Here is a 19,444-nt window from a genome sequence, read left to right as displayed (position 1 = left end):
ATAATAAAACAGTGTATGCTCACGTGTATGAAAGTGGGTTAAAAGATTATAATGAATTTGAATAATGCAATTTTAAATATAGAAATAAAAAGGCCAAAGAGAAAGGTTTTAGGAGGCATACAGAAAAAAAAGAAAAGGAAAAAAAAAGAGAAAAGAAAGAAAAATGAAAGAAGAAGAAGAGAAAGAAGAAGTTTCAACGTAGGGGGTAGCCGACATACTTTTTCTTAACATACATACACGGACTAAGACGAGCACGTTTATTGTTGGCGAAGCAGTAGTCTCTCGTTTTTCCGCTTCTTTCCCAACACGGAAATGATTTTTATTTGACGCAGCATGCGCTTCATAATCCTCTACGAACGTCGAACAACTTCTTTTTGTCTCTCGGTTGAGCACGAGCACGGTTCTTCTTTACCCTCGTCCCACACGTTTGTAACCCCGAATGGTTCAAGATTCTTTCTTCGTCTCTTCGACGATGCGTCTTTGTTCGTCCATCGAGGACGAGTGACAAGTGGAAACGGACGATTAAGCGTTGGACGATCCCGCGAGGAATCGAAAGAATAGACGTTCCATTCTCTTGTGTCTTCGAAAATGGTTTAACGCGTTTATTCTAGTTTTTTTTAATAGACCGAACCATATTTGGGATATTAGATGAACTGAGATATTACAGTAGAATTTTTGTAAAACATAGAATGCTTTATAAATAATAAGAACAAATGACGAAGGAAGGGCGACGAAAGAATCGACGAAAAAAGAAAGAGAAGGATGGAAGGGAGAGTAATATTATTTATGGGGATACTCGGACGTTGGTACGGTCGTGCCATGCATAGACAGTGGCTCGTTTTGCCGAACAGACGAATGGCTCATTTTCCGACCGCAAATGTACGAAAATGCCTGCCCGAAAGCTATTTCTTAATATTCGCCGATATCGAGAGATCCCTCTTTCGACGTGCTTTTCTTGCGTTACCATGGAAACCAATGTCACCGTAGCTCATCCGTCGACGACTTGCGATATCTAGTGTACTCTCTTTCTCTCTCTCTCTCTCTCTCTCTCTCTCTCTCTCTCTCTCTCACTCTCTCTTTCTCTCTTCTATTACGAGTGTATCTTAGAATAATACAATATAACACAATGGTCATCGAACTTTTGAATGTGATCGTCAATCGAAAGAATTTAAATAATCCATATTGTTTCGTCAGGAAGTAAATGCGATTACTATAAATATAAGAAAAAAACGATCTCGAGGATTGTTATAGTTCGTAGTTTATGACAAGATTTCAAAGCGTGATCTGAAACGATAAGTTAAGAAACGAGAATTCGCACCTTCAGCAACGTAACGTTCTATGGTATCGTTAAAAAAAAAAGGAAAAAAAAAAATAAAAAAAAAAACAAAAAACGAGAAAGGAGAGACGTCATTGAAATGGAGGAAGTTAGTTTGCTGCACGTAGAGCAGGTAGGGTGTGTACTGGTAGTGATGGTAACAGTGGTGGTACTACTCTGGTGATGGTGGTGGCAGGACGGATGCAGCTTTTCACAAGAGCTTTTACGAGTCGCATATGTGACCGCCGTCTCTTTTATCCCTCGCTTTATATTCCTGGCACCATGTTCCATCCCCCCTCTCTCCTTGAATGTCGACGCCTCCCTTCCTCCGTCAACGAACATCCTTCGCAAAAGCTCTACCTTCCCTTCCTGATCTTTTTTCTCTCTCTCTCTCTCTCTCTCTCTCTCTCTTTCTCTCTCGCTGTCTTTCTATCTCTCTCTCTTTTTCTTTTTTTCTAACGTGCTCTTCCTCAAGGGTCTGAAAGAACTCCGAAGGTCCCTCCTTTTTCACCTCCCCCTTTACGCAGCTTCACGCGGTAAAACCGCGAAAAATTCTTTCTTCATATACACTGGGGAGCGATAGTCCGACATAACATAACAAATTTCTAAGCTCTTCGAAGGGCCAAACCTCGATTCTCCTTCCCCCTTTTTGCTCGTTCGAGCGCACATTTAAATCCTCGAGGCTTCAAGTCTCTCCTTCTTATAACCAACGTCCTCTATACCTCTTCCCTTTTTATCTTTTTCTTGTTTTCAGTTCCCTCCTCATGTTCTAGAAGGACATCTGAGAAAACTCTTGGACGACTACCCAGGGACCGATTCTTCCCACGCACAATTTACAGTTTCACATTTTATTCCCATTTCGCGTTCGACGCAGGGTGGACGTCTACTGTACTTCAACTATGCTTCTTGGTGATGATAGAACTCGTGTTGGTCGAACTAACACGAGAATCAAACCCGAATAAACTCACTTCAATTCTTTCTATCGTGTACGCCGTTAATTATCATTTTTTCTGGCTCACCGTTAAAATCTTCGTTGATGATTGAGCGTCGACGAGTTTAACATCGATCCTTACTTTTATGACTTATGATATTTCATCATTTTATTTCATATACATCAATATTACATTCCCTTAATAGTTTATAATCTCGATTAAATTACAACAAAAAGATGACAAAATGTTCCTTCAATTAGTCGTACGTTTTCCTATCACGGAGAGAACCATTGGCGATTTCAATTTATCACTTTTATAAAAATCGTCGAACGCACATTCGCTGTCTTTCATGATTTAACTAGCTATCATTGATGAGTTTCTAATCACCTGTTTGTGGGGGCGGACCACTATGGGATCTCCTTTAGCGAATAAACTTCGAGTCGAATTTAACGACGTGGAACTAGTGTCCTTTCTCGAAGAAATCGAGAATACGTCGAGTAGAAAGATCTCACGTTTTGTTTAACTTCTTGAAAAAAAATATTTCGAGGAAATATTTATGATTTTATCAAAGAACAACGAACGAAATTTCTATTATTTCGACGTATTTTACTTTCAACGCTAATTTATGAAATAGAACGATATAGAATAATTAATATATCGAGTGATTTGAACTTTGTTAATGAATTCTTTTGAATGACATGGGCAAAATTTTCAGATTATTTTTTCTATATGCCATTCCATCGTTCGATATCGATAATAAACGTACGTTGCTAGTGAGATTAGATCGATTAGCACGTTTCATTCGAGCGATCGGTCAACCGTGAGAAAATATTCTTTGCTTAATTGAATAGTCAGCGGTTAATCAAAGCTACGTCCAATTAAGATAACGATCGTTCGATCCACTTATCGCGGTGAAGCGACCGAATGGCGATTATTTACGCAGTCATCTGAATAATTGCTAGGAGAAATCATTTTCGAGGAGATACGTGGCTTCGTTAACGACGAAGTCGACTTTACGTCGCTTCGACGATGCTAAATAAACAGAACTTTCTATTGTGTTACACCGATTAAGATCACCCTCGCGTTTGTTCTTTCGACTGGAGTAACCGGCTGAAGAAACCTCGTTGATAGAAAGTTTGCAACTAGCTTGCCTACACCGAGGAATTAATTATTATTCGCGCAGTCATGCGGACGAATAATTAAAAAAGAAAAAAAAGAAGAAGAAAAAATTAAAAAAAGGAAAAAAAAGGGAAAAAAAGAGAAAAACAAAATTTTTTTTTCTCTCGAGTTAATATTGAAATTTATTAAATACGACGAAACAGGCAAGTCATGTAAGATAGTTGCAAGACCGGTAATCACTCGATAAGAAATTCTCACGTTAATTACGTTTTCTTTTTAGTTTCAGGTTAAGGCAGCGAGCTGAGAAAAATCGAAGATGTTCTTTATCTCCTTCTTCTTTTCTTTCTTTCTTTTTTTTCTTTTTTTACTTTTGGACTTATCTCGAATTCGCCGAGAAAAAGAAATGCATGCCGAAATCAGTAAGTATTATTTTGTATTAATTATTAAGTCTAAGATGACTACAATAATCGTTGATACGCCAGCAACAACCGACTGCATTATAGTCGTGAAGATCGTTGGTATCGTAGCCACGTCAAGAAGCATAACGTGAATTATAGCGATCGGGAGTTAACAGACACACCGATCGAGAATAGACGTACGATTCGTATTTATAGCCAACTCGGCTCCGCGTGGGCGGCCATTGATCTACGCTCGTGACCAATCGATTGTCGGACGAGATTAAAATACGTCGTAATTCAATTTTTAACGGTCAACGACTCCGGTGGGAGGCAAGCTTCTTTTTTTTCACGCTTCGCCGAGTCTACCGCTAAATAACCGAGCAAATAGCTCGTCATCTTTTTCCTCGTAAAATCACTATGATCGTGGTACGCGATTAAGCCGTCGATCGTTTCTGCCAATTTTTCCTCATCAATTTTTAAAGAAACAGTATAGTTGTAAATAGTTTATACCAATTCATTGATTTTCAGTCAATGATATTATTAGCATGAGTTTCTTTTTTTTTTTCATTTGATAAAGCATTAAAGATTTCGATAATTTCTTGATAAATTTATAAAGAATTATAAGTATTTATGATTCCAAATTGGCCCAGATATATACACTTTGCCGAGATATATGCCAGTTACTTTTTCACAGGGATCAGAAAAAAAAGGGATGTCTTCGAGGCTTCGATTGTGCTACGAGTTTTACGCTACGGTCACGCAAATGGGCTGTGGATCGGCACGAGTTACGGCGCGACTAAACGCTCCGCGGGTACGTCCGGAAAACATCGACGTATTCCCGTAGAAAAACTATAGCCGTTAGCGGCATACGATGAAAGAAGAAGAAGAAGAAGATGAAGAAAAAAAAGAAAAAAAGAAGAAGAAGAAGAGAAGAGAAAAAAGACTTCGTGATCGGGACGAGAATCGACTGGAAAATCGGACGAGAACTCTTCTACATGCGTTTCCTTGTTTTAACTAAAGAGGTAGAGATAAATGATAAAATAAATGATACTATTGAATATTAGAAAACGATAAGAATTTTCGAAATTGATAAAGATGGTGACATAGCCGAAAGGATAGAGTTTGTAGACGATGGATATGATTTCTCTTATAGGCGCGAAAGATAAGTTAATTAACACCGGTAGAACTCGCAACCTGTTATTAATCGGAACATATCGCATCCGTGAAAATTAAACGCTAGCTGACCACGAGTAAACTAATAGCGTGGGCGGAGATGGTTGCAGTGTTGGTTGGTCATGGCAGAGAAAACGCATTTCGCCATTTTCCTCCTTGCGATATTTTTCTTTTCTTTTCTTATTTTTTTTTTTTTCTAATTCATCTCTGTAATATTACTTACTCGCTTTTTATTATTGTTTTTTTTTCTTTCTTTTTTTATTTTCTATAACGTTGGAATAAAAGTCATTCCGTTTTTTTCGTATATAAGTTATGAGGGTGTGTCGATGACACGTGAATTTCTAAAAGTTCAGGCTTTTTAAGCATTCCGCTTGAGTATAAAGAGAAAACACGATACTCGCTGAACAAACAATATTACATTAGCGAGCTGATCAAACATCTCACGTCGTTTCGGCGATCCTGACGAGTTGACGTTGCGTTCCGGCAGCCGTTATTGCTTGACCCTCGCATTTTCTGTCAGAGTTTGCTCGTATTCTCCTAACGCACACGCTATACGCTTTCCTTGGCATTGGCTTAATTAACGGCGGAAGGATATGAAGTAATAGCCAACTACATCGACAAATATATCCTCCGATCACGAGGATCCTAGAATCCTATCTTTTCTCTTTTCTTTTTGGCATTTAATAAAACGGATAAACATTCTACCAATCTCATGAGTTACGATATATTAGAAAACAATAATCCCCAAATGACGATAATTTATCGACGTTAAAACTATAATTTATTTGTTTCGTGTTACAGACAGTCACGCATTTCGAGGGGCACGTTAATGAAGAAATTAATAAAGCGAAGGATAGATGGAAAAAGAGGGAGCCAGAGAGAGAGAGAGAGAGAGAGAGAGAGAGAGAGAGAGAGAGAGAGAGAGAGAGAGAGAGAGAGAGAGAGAGCATTGTGAAAAAATATAAAACGAAATTAGTTATCCTCCATTAGTAGAAACACTCGAAATGTTTGCAGCCGATGTGAGTAGCAATAAATATTTGTGGCTCAACTATCGAATGCAATTATTATATAACACGTGACTCCTCGTTCTTTTTAACTATCTCGTTGCACGTTATATAATCATTTCTCCTTCCTGTATTATTGATTCATTGCCCTACGATATTATTCGAGTCATCGCCATTCGACCGATTTTATATCAGTTATCGATTAATCAAATGTCCTTATTCTTGACTCGAAAATCGACAAGTAATTTTAAATTCTTACTTCGATCAACTATATTATTTTAATTCCAAATAAGAATTTCAAACTGTGAGCATAGAAATTGCTGACTCTTTCTAAGCGTTAACAGTAAGTATGTACGAATGCATACATACACGCATAAATATCGTGCTTCGAATAGGACAGATAGTCAGCATGACTGGCAATCTTCACCCTTCACCATCGACGACATCCCGCTGACTATTTATCTTGTTACATCCAAGTGATTCGATTCTAACAGGAGATCAATGACGGCCACCGACCTTCGTGGTTTTCCGGCTTCTTGTTCGCTCTAACTCGCTAACAGTGTAGGTGTTGGTAGACATTCTGAAGGTTGCTGATAAACTGTAGAGTGTCTTGTCATCGCTAATTCACATTGTACGTGATGTAAACATCTGAAAATAAAGAAACGAATAATCACTTTTTTCTTTCTTTATTTTTTTTTTGTTTTTTTTTTGTTTTTTTTTTCTTTTTTTTCATTAAAAACTTATAGAAGAAAACTTATCGTTAGTGCTAGCTAGCTCATCGATCTTGTATCTTTTTCGATTTGTTTCGCATCAATTTCGCGACGGATTGCTCCGAGTCGAAACGGCGAATTTGTGGTTTAATGAATCCGAGAATCCAAGAGCAAGGGATACGGCAGGTTTTTGAGGCGCACGGGCACTGATCGGCTTTTTGCGCCTGAAAGACTTCCGTCACGGCCACGCCCGGGCACGTGACGCCTCGAACACGACATTACAGGTGTTTGCCCATCCCCCAAGACTCCATGCCGTTTATATCTCCGTTTATATCCGTGCTTATATCTTGCCGGTTTATCCGGACGTTGAGACTTGTTAAGAAATCGATAAAGCAACGTGAGAGATGTTTTTCTTTTCTTTTTTTTTCTTTCTTAATTTTTTTCATTTTCTTTTTCTTTTTTCCCCTTTCCTCATTTTTGTTTTATTTAAAATTCTTATTCCATAAACGTCGACAAAGTCTAGACCGGAGAGAAAAACCTGTTTCCTTGGAAATAAGGCTAGTCGACGTTTCAAAAATCTGGAATAAAAGTCGCTCGAAAGGGTCTAACCTTTCGTAGGAAGTTTTCTCGTTAGTTTCGCGAGAACATCGGATGGTGGGGGACGGAGGATGTCTCGTTTTTAGTTTAAATGCGTTCAAACAACTTTTAGTTTCGTTAAGGTAACCTTTTGAAAACGAACGTAGATAGAAAAATATATGAAAGCATCTGCTCTGTGTGCAGCTGCTTTCTTAAAATGTTTCCAATCTAGATCGATCAGTGAACGTGTAGTATAAAACGCAGCTAGGTATACGTCTATATACTATATCGATAGTCTAGGTGTTCTCTCTACGATGAAAAAGAACAAGTCGATGAAAGCAAGTGTGATCGGTTATGGTGAGTCTAAGATGGTAGGTGGGCATAGACGATCGAAGGGGAGGGGATGGGGTGGTTGACTCGATGGGGTGGTCGACGGGATTGCCGAGCACCTCGTCTGCTCGGTGAACCGTGGATTAAGATAAACCCTTCATCGCTTTCTTCTCAGACTATTCTTCTCGTTCGTTCGTCGTGGTAACGCGAAGATAACGACGTAATGGTGCAACAATCGATGACGATCGCTAGTAGATTCTCGATCTTATTTACTTTCGAATGGAAATCATTAGACCTAAGGTTTTTCCTCGATAATGAAGAATTATTATTATTAATATTATGTATATATTTTAGCTTAATATTCGGTTAAATATCATTTTAATAAGAATTAATTTTTACCAACATTAGACCATCAAATTTCACCGTATTGCTAGACTAAATTAATTCTCTCGTAATTAAATAAATAAAGAATGGAAAAGATGAGAATGAAGCGTTGGTACGAAGGAACTGCGGTGGTGCGTTTGAGCACTCGTGCTTCTACTTCATCTCTCGGCATCGCAATCGATCTTTTAATTTCACGCCTGTGGATGCAGTCGAGAGAGTTGGATTTATGATCAGTTCCATGGCATTTTTTCATCCTCAGAAGAGTGCGTAAGGCGGTGAGCTCGGATTGGTTTCGCGTTGTCGATTCTCTATCTCATTCTTTCTCTCTCTCTCTCTCTCTCTCTCTCTCTTTCTCCCTCTTTCTCTCTCTTTCTCTCTCTCTGTCTGTCTCTTTTTATTTTTCTTTCATTCATTTTTTTCTCTGTCTCTATCTCCCCTTCCTCTTCTGATTTCCACCTATATGCGAGCACCATTGTTTCCTTCTTGCATATGCAGGCTTTCTTTCTCTCGTATTATTACTTGCGAAGTACGACGACGAATCGAGGAAATTCACGCTCTGCTTCTTCGACATCCTCTTATGCGAAGAACATTTTTTCTTTCGATTTATCCGCCTTTTTTACAAACGGAAATAAAAAACAAGTCCAATCGAGGCAATCTTATTTATGAACGTTAATTGAATTCCAAAGGACGTATCATCGAAATCCTCCGTGTAATCGATTTTATTTCATTTCCATTTTTAATTAATTTCTCGTTTTATGACGAAGAACGTCTAATTGAGTAGAGCCTTTACATCTTTCCTTGAAATAAAGATACAAAATACGATAGATATTTGCATATAACAGACAATCCCATTGATTACTGTTTCATTTTAATTAATTAACGTGAAATAGAGAAGTAATTAAATTATTAAACAAACCGCGCAGAAAAATCTTCACCGATAATATGATCGACTTGTATCTAAGCGAAAATGGAGTAATAGATTCTGTTATCTCCCTTTTATGATCGAGTTAATTGGATTATTAATACCGTAATACATAGAGATAAACAGCATAGTCGCAGACATTAATGTTAAAAAAGGATTTTATATTCCCGGAAACTCTGTACTCTTTGTTCGTTTATCGCGCTCCTCGTGCAAGTGTGATATCGAAAGAGACGAGCGATTGAGAAAAAAATTGAAAACGAAAAAGACTTATCTTAGCGCTTATCGGACCGTTCGCTCGAAATGAATAAGAAACTTTCAAGGTACAAATCGAATCTCTTTATCCTTGTTTACTCTTCGGTGAATCGCAATTACTGATATTCGATAAAGGTAGATAATCCACAAGGAAAACTTCGGACGTATAGTTTTTTTATTTGACAATAATTTTATTTCATAATAATTTCATTCCGATTAGGATTAGATAAATAGAAGATCTTATAATCGTAACATTTTTTGACTTCATTTTGATTTGCTATGATATCAGTTAAAGATAAAAACAAAATCTAATCCTTTTTTTTTTCTTTTCTTTCTTTTTTTTTTCTTTTTTCTTGTTTTATTATTGTTATGTTATTTTTATTGTTTTATTATTTATTTTTTCATATGAAATTCTTCATGACGTTTGTATACGATACGATCTCGTTCTCGAATCAAAATCTCTGACGTTCGTATCTCTTTTCCATTTCTTTCAGAGAAAATAAATATTGGAAATGTAGCAAAGAGCCAAGGTCCTACCTATCGAAATGGAATTTCCTTGCTGTCAACGATAAATCAGAGACACCTTTGCCGATCGTTTAAAAGACAATGAGCGAACCGAGAAAACCGTTTGGTAGCATGACACAGGGTATGTCATTACTGTGTTACATATAAGCTCCATCACGACGACGTACTCTGCATAGGAATGAGCTGCTCGACGCCGTTTCCTCTGTCCCTCCGTCCCTCTGAGACGGCGCGCCGGAAGGGAGATATTACAAAACCCTTTGAAAAACATAGATCTCATCGGCATGCTGTGAATGCGAGGATATATCAGAGCCGGTCGAGCCTGAACGTCCAGCGGCGCGAGTATTAAATGTTCTTTAATATGCACGTTGAATATTGATCGGAAAGAAGAGGAGGACGAAGAGAAGAGGATGACGAGGACGTTTCTTTTGCTCGCAAAAGACGAGCACGCGCGACACATCCGGCGATCTCCGACTTGAAGATCGAGAGAGGAAAATCTTACGACGAGTTCGAGATATCCTACCATCTCTCTCTCTTTCTCTCTCTCTCTCTCTTTCGTTTTCTTTTTTTGTTCCTTTATGTCGCAACGTATATATGTAAGTCTCTTTAGATCGAAAAGCGACTTGTACATTGTATCGCATAAAAAGTCTAAGAAAAGAGTTCTACCGGTAGTTAAGTTTGACGTCAGTACCGTTAGAAGAAACAATGATCGTAAATTCAAAATGTAAAGGAGACAGACTGATTTAACTCAGTCAAAACAAACAATCTAACTACTTTTCTTTCGAGAGATTCATCCAATTAAAAATATCGCAACGCGTGCGCATTATTTTATTATTTTATATCTGCGTAGTTTCGTATATAAAGTTTGCATATATCCGCGCAAGCAATTAATCAGAAATATTTATTGCTCCTTCTCATGCTCGCCGGCTCGGCAATTAGTGAAATGACCGCAAGAAAAAATGCGATGTCTTAAATACGATCCTTAGTATACTTTATACGGCGGCGTCTCGCACGTCGTCTCGCTACGAGCACGAAGCAACGATAATTACTTCATTAATGCTAAACGGCTTCTTTTTGTATTCAGATTTCTCGATTATACTCTTGGCGTTACTTATCGATGATCGAAATGATATACGACTTATATACCGTCTAAACCGAGCTATCAAATTCGATTCTCGTCGTATAAATTTACCGTCTCTTTCTTAAATATGTACTAATATGATACTATACTAATGTACTATATTTTTTCAGGTCAACGACGACAAAGCGTCGTCGTCGTCGCGATGGCGGTCGGTCAAAACATAGGACGCAAGTATTAACGATAACTACAAAGTAGCAAAAGAAAAACGGCAAACTAACGATAAATCAGGGCTATGGCATTCCTAAGATAGTGCTCTACCTGAAAGTCATTACAGTGGCAAAGTAATTCCCAACTAAGTAAGTAAAGCAATAAATACATAATGCATCCGGCGAGTTTCCCACACGCTGCTCGACGGAGCGGCTCTCCGCGGAGAGCTACTACGGTCGCGGCCTTACAGTTCCATGAAATCATGCATCACGGCGAGCTCGCGCGACCAACTGAGAGAGAAAGAGATATATAGAGAAGAGAGGGAGGAGAAGAGAAGAGAAGAGGAAGGAGAAGAGAAGAGAAGGACGCGCCGATTTATTTGCACGGTTGCAATGCAAGCGCGTCGATCGACCGAGGAGCCGAGAATGGATTCTTTTTTTGTCGATTGCGAGAGTAGCCTGAAAGATGCAAACGTTGCCATGTCGAAACGTTCGTGGGAAAGCTCGAAAAAATCTATTCCTAGAAAACCAAAAATATTTTCTTATTTAAAATTTATTAGATATAGGAAATACATATGTACGTACGATACATATGCATACGTTGCTACCAAACTCATATTCTTATACATTATGTATCAATTGATATTATAAGAACTCAACAAACTTCGTCGTTTCAAACGACACGTGAGTATTTAATAAAACGAGAAACATGCAGAATTTATTAGGAACGCGTCTGTTCTTCTAAAGGAATTTTTCCTTCGTTACGTCCAATCGCGTTTACCGCGAGCCGCCGTTCCTTTCAATGAGCGTGTGAACCACGTCTGACCGTCTCCGAGGAGTTTCCACTGAATTTCTCGTTCACGTACGACAGTTAAAACCAACGGATCTTATGCGAAGAAACGTGAAATTAATTATTCCAACAATTTTACTTCGGTTAAACGCCTTTAAATATTTTATTTTTCTTTTGACTCGTTTACGTTTTACCTTAAATTTTGATTACCCTTGCGAATTTCGTATTTGCTCAAAGGAAATACATATCTCCCGAATGATTACCGTATTTGATTAAACGAGTAACGCACTGATTTAATAATTAATCTATCTTGGTAGTCGAACGTACAATTCACTTTTAATTTAATCCGCAAGGAAAGGAAACCCGTCGCATTACGCTTTCTTCTCTTTCAACTTTTTTTTTGCTTTTCCGCCTTGGGAAAGCCATCGAGATGCAGTTTTTTAATATATGCGATTAATTAAATTATACGTATAAGAATTCGTTGATCGGAGATATCGGACGATCCTGGAGGATACGTGCTTAGAAATATTCACTTTAAATTATCTACTTAATAAATACTATGCTCCTCTATAACTTTATAAATATGCGATACGCGATTGTTTCATATTGCACCGGACAATGTTTTCATAGAAATTTTTTTTCTCCTTATCGAATTGGAGTTAGTAATTTATAAAACATCGATTAAATATGATGGTAGAAAATATCTTCAATGGCAATGATAACGAAGATTTGAAAATATCCAATGAAGATGATGTGAAAATAATAGAAACTAATCGAGTTTGGAAAATATGTGAGGATGTAAGAATGAAATCTATCTTTAAGGTTATATCAAAGCTTTCTATCTAGAAAGCCAATTCGGTTTCTTACTTCTTTGTAAATGTAGATAAAGATCAAGAAAGAGATATTGGATGAGATCGAAGATTTCTCAGCAAACGACGAACTCGTCGTCGTAGAAGACGTCGAGAATCCTTTTGAGAAACGCATAACCACTCTTACGGCCAGAGAACAGCTCGTATGTACCATTTGCAGAATCGATTTTCCGAATGAAGATGAATTCAAAACTCACATAATCCTCCACAGTCACTGTGAACCCTTCCAATGCGGCTTCTGCTCTAAGCGATTTTCAAGGTTTGTTTTTATCGATTCTTTTATAATATATCTTTGATTCTATATCATGTATCATTGAATAATTGTCTGTCTCTTTTTTCTTCTTTTTTTAGATCATCGAATTTAGAAAATCACTTGAAGAGTCACGTTGACTTCGATTGCAATTATTGTTCTCTAAAATTCCAGGTATATTTGTATATGTGTATATATATATATATATATATATATATATATATATATATATACACATTTTCTTTGAAATAAAGTTTAACCTATTATATCACCGTGTAAGTGTTACTTTGACTTTTTTAGGATGAAAGTACCGTACGAATTCGCAGAATATGTCCGAAGGAACGGTGCTTCGAATGTGGAATCTATCAAAAGAAATCTTCGCGCGATCGCAAAGCGAGTTACGCAAAGAAAAAGTCGTTTGAGTGCTCGATTTGCAAGAAGAACTTCTTGAGACGCAGCGGTCTCAGAGCTCATACGATCGTCCACACTGCTGATTCTCCCTACGAGTGTAATCTCTGTCCTGCAAGATTTAAAAGATCCTCCGTTTTAAAGACCCACAAATTGACGCATACCGATGTCAGAAGATTTGAATGCGATATTTGCAAGCATCGTTTTCATTTAAAAGGTGCATTAAAACATCACATACTGGCGCATTACGGTGAGAAACGATCTTCTTTCTAAAAGAATCTCGAAATAATTTTGCAACTTCAAGTTCTTTTTTCTTTTTTTTTTTTTAAACAACTTTAAGTTTACAGGCGTAAGACCGTACAAGTGCAAAGATTGCGGTAAGCGTTATAGAAGATCCTGGGGCCTAAAAGTTCACATGTATCGACACACGGGAGTGAAGCGCTTCGAGTGCGATCTCTGCAAGGATCGTTTCAGCGTTAAGACGAAGCTGGCGAAGCACATATATCAACATACGGGAGAAAAACCGTACAAATGCGAGTTCTGTACTCGTCAATATGATGAAAGATATCTTCTTAAGAGTCACAAATGTCCGATGAACTTGGATACTTTTTCGAAATGTAAAGTCGACGATCATGATCGATCTGCTGAGAGGATTTTGCTCGTTTTGTAATAATTATAGTATGATCTGAGTGTTCTAATTAACGAGTAAAAAAGCCTGATATATTGACAATTTTAATGAAGCCGATATTTGCGATAAAGAAACGTCCACTCCTGTGTCTCTTCCTTCCAAGATTTACAACTCTAAGAAAATAACTGTTACTCTTATCGTTTAGCTTTGTTTTTAATAAGGTTTCCATTAATCAAAGACGAAAGAATACCGCTGTCCCTTCTATCCTGACTCTTGGATCAATCCGCACGGATCTCGTTCGAGTTTGCATGCCCGTGGACTTTAATAAGGCACGGCCTTAATAAGCACTTTGCTGCGGAACAAAAGTCCGATTAATACCAGAGTGGCCGAGCACTCGGTCTCGTTTCGAATTGGTTTCAGGCTTGGAACTGCCTCCGCAAGAGGTTACGGTCTAGGTCGGGCTCGGCTTCGTCATCAACGTCGAAGTATCGTATAATCATAGTATTTATTTGGCATCGGACGAACGTGACTCTAGCGATGACCAAAAGCCGGTATAACGAAGCTATTCTCTTATCGTTAATAATCGTGGAATGTAGGCTTGTCTAATTAAACATTTTTACTTAGTGAAATGATCGATGTCTCCTTGGAAATATTTGAAAAATGATTTCATCGAGTTTTAACGTAATTTTTCCGGGAGACTCGGGAAGGTAAATTGTCGTTGACAATCAGCAAAGTGCTTCTTCAGCGGCCGTAGCCGACTGTATCTCGAGCACGTGGATCCTCCTTATGTCGCCGGACGTGAGAACGGCGCTTTAAGGTGCGTGGACTCAGCAGGGGCTCGTATAAAGTAATCTGAGAAGGTAGAGAACCTTCTTATCTGATCTCTGATTCGTGTGCCTCCCGTCGTCCGGGTCCTTTGACAATGCCGACGCGTATGTGCCTTCTGGCCCCGTTTTTCCATTCCATCCCAGTTTCGCGAATTCGCGAAGAAACGCAATGCGCCCGGTCTTTATGCGATACTTCAATCTTGATTTCGGAGAGAAACGAGAGAAATGATTGTCGAGGGGGAGGAGTTCGTTCAGTGACGCGCGAGCCAGCTTGAGTGCTCTTATCTCAAATCTCGTGATGCGTAAATACTTGCGAACGTTTCGCGACGTGCAATATTTTATGTAACGCCATAGTTTGCCTTCATTTTTATTGTCTTCTTTTTCTTTTTCTTTCCATTTTATCCGATCTAACTCTGGCGAGAATGATTCACATTTGTTCGACTTGTATTAATTTTGCGTGAACTATTCGACGAACTTCCATATCGCGTTGCGTAATGCGCGAAATCATACACACGGTGCATCTTCGTTTCAAAACTTTTCGGAAGTAGACTATGCAAACATTGGAAAGCGGGATGAATAATCATATTATACATTAATCATGTAACCACATGGATTGCACTAGTTGAAAAATGGTTTTTCTTCAGACTTCCTGTTTTACGCGTGAAATTATCTGTTGCTTGATCGAGTCGATCGTGTATATATGTACTTCTTCAAAGAAGCAACTACATCCGTCGGTCGCGTGAATTCCAGTAAAATGTAAGCTCGTTAACTGTGTTATCTAACGTAGCCATCGATCGGAGACGTCTACGGGGACGAAGGGAAGTCGCTCGCTCTTTGCTTGAGCTTCTTTTGACACATCGCTTCCTGAGACTGTGATTTAAATAGACAAGTTCCATGTTATAACATATACATACATACATACATACATATATACATATGTATATATATATATATATAAATATATATATATATATATATATATATATATATATATTTATCTCTCTCTGATTCTCTCCTAATTATGCCTACGGCCCGCGGAATCTACAATCTGACAGTTCGCGTACACGGCCTCGCAACACCGTATGCAGAGTCACGCCAAGTCCTAATTATTTAGATAAGGATCATAGCGATTTAATTATTTTACCCGTATCGTTGCTCTATTCGCTGGCATGCTAAGCACACTTACATATATGCGGCATACGTATGTAAGTACGCTCGGTATGCGTTTTTAACGTGGATTCGAGGAGATTCTAGCAGCGATGCCATTCGCCGTACCGGTTACTAATTATAATTCACAATTACGCGATTCCCCGTAAAACACAACTTTCGAATTCATAATGCTTTTCCCGACGCGCTAGCTTATTACATAACTCGTCCAATCGACGTCTTCTTCCTTGTCCAGGTTGATGCATTTTTTCGAATGTTTTTCAAATCATCGCACGATCTTGTCACGAATATCCAAGTGAAACGACAAAAAGAAAAAGAAGGAGAAGGAAATGATTAAAACGAAAAGTCACGGAGGTACAGAATAATACAGTGAGGAATATTAAATAACGACGATATCGATTAGTATTGACAGGAGCGATTAAAGAGCCCGAATTGCCAGCCGGTAATGACTGTGCGAGGCTGGCGAAACTGTGAGCACTGTAATTTCATTGATAATATTTAAATACGGGCTTTTGATAGCTGTCTTCTCTCGACCGGCATTATCCTGCTCTTCCCTTTCCGCTTCTTCCCGCGGCACTCCGCCCCTGATTGTGAGACGGAGCAGAGGCGTACTATTTATCGAGCTGGTCCCATCATTATTTCATCGAACTCTTTCAGCGCCTCTATCTTTCTCTCTCTGTCTCTCTCTCTCTCTCTCTTTCTTCCTCTTTTATATTCTTTTCTCTTTCTTTCTCTTTCCTTCTCTTCTCTTCCTTCGTGCTAATCGACAACAAAGTATCGCTGTGTGTTCTCTTCGATTTTTCTCAAGGCTCTTAAAGCTTCCGCGTCGATCGCTGAAAATGAAACTCTATCCGACGGTTTCTCCTCTATTTCTTTTTATATCCTCTTTTCAAAGTAATCTTTTAAAAGAGGCCCGGAACTCTCGTGAGCTTCAATTAAAATATAACTCTTAAGAGGAATGACATAAAGACTTTTTCTCTTGAGCATAACTTGACGTAATCTTGAAACAAAAAACCTATGGTATTCGAGGGGAGGCGGAGATGTAAATTTTTCGTGAAACCGTTCCCCCAAGATTTATCGCAGGAAAAATCGCGAGGTAACGACGCACAGAGATCGGCTATCGGGCATAAATTCTAAGGTTATATGCATACAAGCGTGTGCGGGAACAGAACACATATGCATTCTGGCATACGCCTTGGTAGCAAGCAAGCAGCTTTTTCCTCGGGAGCGCGACTCGACGAGATTTCGATGCAATCTAATTGGATATGAAATTAAGTCAACGAAATTCCGACAAAAATGGCAGCACCGCGGCGAAATTTGAAATTCATATCTCCCGCCTGCGCGAGAGGAGGCGCGCCTGACGCATCCGTCATCTTTTTCTGCCTCGATCGAATAAAGGAGAGTTTTGTGATCGCGCATAATCATGAAGCAACGTATACTAAACCTTCCTTGGACGTCACGCGGAGAGTTCGATGCCCATTCCTTTTGGTATCATCTTTTCTTTTTTTTTCTTTTTCTCGCGATTTTCGAAAACGTTTATCATGATTAGAATTGTATCTTGTATACAACAGACATCTTGTATACATAAGACGACTCGTATATTAAAACATGGTTGATGATCACGATGCGGTTTCCGCTTGTCTCCGAGCGATCTTAACGGTTAACGGTTGTTAAAAAGAGATAGAGAGAAAGAGAGAGAGAGAGAGAGAAAGAGAGAGAGAGAGAGAGAGAGAAAGAGAGATGGGGTATAAACATGTCGCGTGCTTCTTTACCTCGTCTAAGCTCGGACGGTACGAATGACGGAAAGGTTTCATCTTCTTTTATGTCTCGTATCTGAGACTAATGAGAGATATTCCGTTTAACGTTCGCGAAGACGATAAAAACGTATAATATTGTACGCGAACAGTGTGTCGTTCACGACAAATAGTCTCGTTACTCGGACTCTAGCGATGCAGCTGTTAAACTGAAAACTAAATCCTTAATTTAAGTATCAAACTCGGTTGATCGCCGGTCGGAAGAGAAATCCTCTTTGACCATTTGGATCATTCGAGAGAGAGAGAAAGAGAGAGAGAGAGAGAAAGATGGAAGTGGCGCGGTGTGTCTTCGAAAAGAGTCGCAGAGAGGCTCTCTTCTTGCCGCTCTGTTCTTCGTTCGATGTAGGTAATCATGCGCCGCATTCCCCGGGTGCCGGGCAGATTTTCGGTTTCATTGTCCGAGAGGGTGGGACAGTAGGAGGATGAGGAGGATAAAGAGGAAGAGAAAGAGGGAGAGAGAGAGAGAGAGAGAGAGAGAGAGAGAGAGAGAGAGGTAGAGAAAAAGAAAGAGAGAGAAAAGTTCCTCGATACGAAGCGACGAGTCCGTCGGAGCGCGACCGGTAAGAAGGAGAAGGATGAGGAGGAGAAGGACGAGGAAGAGGGAGAACGACGAGCAGAAAGTCCGGCATATCCATCGTCGGTCCACCGGCTCTCTCGGTGGAAGCAAACGACACAAAAACTGGCGTGCATTGTCCCCGACTGAGAGCCTGGAGATCAACGAGAAGAAGAGACGGAGAAAAGAGAAAGAGAGAGAAAGAGAGGTAGATAGATAGAGAGAGAGAGAGAGAGAGAGAGAGAGAGAGAGAGAGAAAGAGAAAGAGGCTGGCTTCCCTCTCCGAAGCCATGCATACCAAGCTTGGCCGCTGAACGAGAGATCCACTGAGAAAAGAAGAGTAGCGAGAAAGAGAAAAGAAGAGAAAGAGAAAGAGAAAGAGAGAGAGAGGCGCGGAACGGCGCTCGATTTGATTTTTAAATGCAAACAAATCTACATCGTGGCAAAAGCGCCGCCGAAGACATCGCTTGGTCGTTCAGAGAGGACCGACCGTTGCGCGAGACGGAGGGCTCGTCCTCAATGACGAGGGAAGCGTCGTCAACGCCGACTCCAAGCGCTTGTACCGGACATTTTTTTCGATCATCCGAGCCCGCCAAGAAGGAAACCGCCGATGCTCCTTTCCTTCCTATCTTTTTCTCTGTCTACGTACACGAAGAGTTTGTATTATTTCTCCTACTCCTTTCTCACGATCCTCCAGGAAACATTTACAATTTTCCGTATCCATTTCGATTATTTTCTTCGTCGTATGACGTGTACAAAGTCCAATTGGAAAGGTCGTTCTGGGTTAAGGCAAAAAAGAGTCGAAAAATCTCAGTGGGAGCTCGCTCCAGTGAATTCCCAGTCGTATCGTTCTGCTCCCGATTTCTTGCCCGTAGGAGGCTCGTAGAGAGGAAAGGGTAAAAAAAAAAAAGAGAAAGAAGAAGAAAAAAAAGAAAAACAAAAAGAAAACGAAACAACGGGTGGAAGGGCGAGTTCTTGAGACACGATGTAGCTTGGTTGTGCACCCGCGACAGTGACTTTAGCTTCCAAGTAGGGTGTAATTGCCGCTTCTGAGCGAACGGACGAGATCCGGACGCTTGTCCCAACATAGCTGCATGCGCGCGTCAACGTTCATAAGTTATGAAACGGCGGATAAGGCCCTGCCGCTCCTCTCGCCAGAGGAGAGTCCAACGAAACGGGTAGAACGGAAGAAGGGTAGAAGGGAGTCCCCTCGA

General features: G+C 39.6%; 1 protein-coding gene across 1 annotated transcript in view; it reads left to right on the top strand.

The window, feature by feature from the left end:
• The window catches only part of LOC118445951 (uncharacterized), a 47,631-nt gene extending 33,720 nt beyond the window's left edge, over positions 1 to 13,911 (top strand). Inside the window, exons 4-11 of the mRNA XM_085658702.1 lie at positions 3,647 to 3,785; positions 4,459 to 4,786; positions 9,610 to 9,761; positions 10,889 to 12,512; positions 12,598 to 12,842; positions 12,935 to 13,007; positions 13,134 to 13,491; positions 13,589 to 13,911. Coding sequence (XP_085514828.1) covers positions 12,402 to 12,512; positions 12,598 to 12,842; positions 12,935 to 13,007; positions 13,134 to 13,491; positions 13,589 to 13,911 — 1,110 coding nt within the window. The 5' untranslated portion in view covers positions 3,647 to 3,785; positions 4,459 to 4,786; positions 9,610 to 9,761; positions 10,889 to 12,401. The remainder of the gene's footprint in view (positions 1 to 3,646; positions 3,786 to 4,458; positions 4,787 to 9,609; positions 9,762 to 10,888; positions 12,513 to 12,597; positions 12,843 to 12,934; positions 13,008 to 13,133; positions 13,492 to 13,588) is intronic.
• Positions 13,912 to 19,444: the final 5,533 nt, after the last annotated feature.

The sequence above is a fragment of the Vespa mandarinia genome, chromosome 8 (assembly GCF_050613455.1).
Source record: "Vespa mandarinia isolate Hongniang chromosome 8, ASM5061345v1, whole genome shotgun sequence".
In the NCBI taxonomy this organism is placed as follows: domain Eukaryota; kingdom Metazoa; phylum Arthropoda; class Insecta; order Hymenoptera; family Vespidae; genus Vespa; species Vespa mandarinia.
This window is presented reverse-complemented; position numbering and strand designations above follow the sequence as displayed.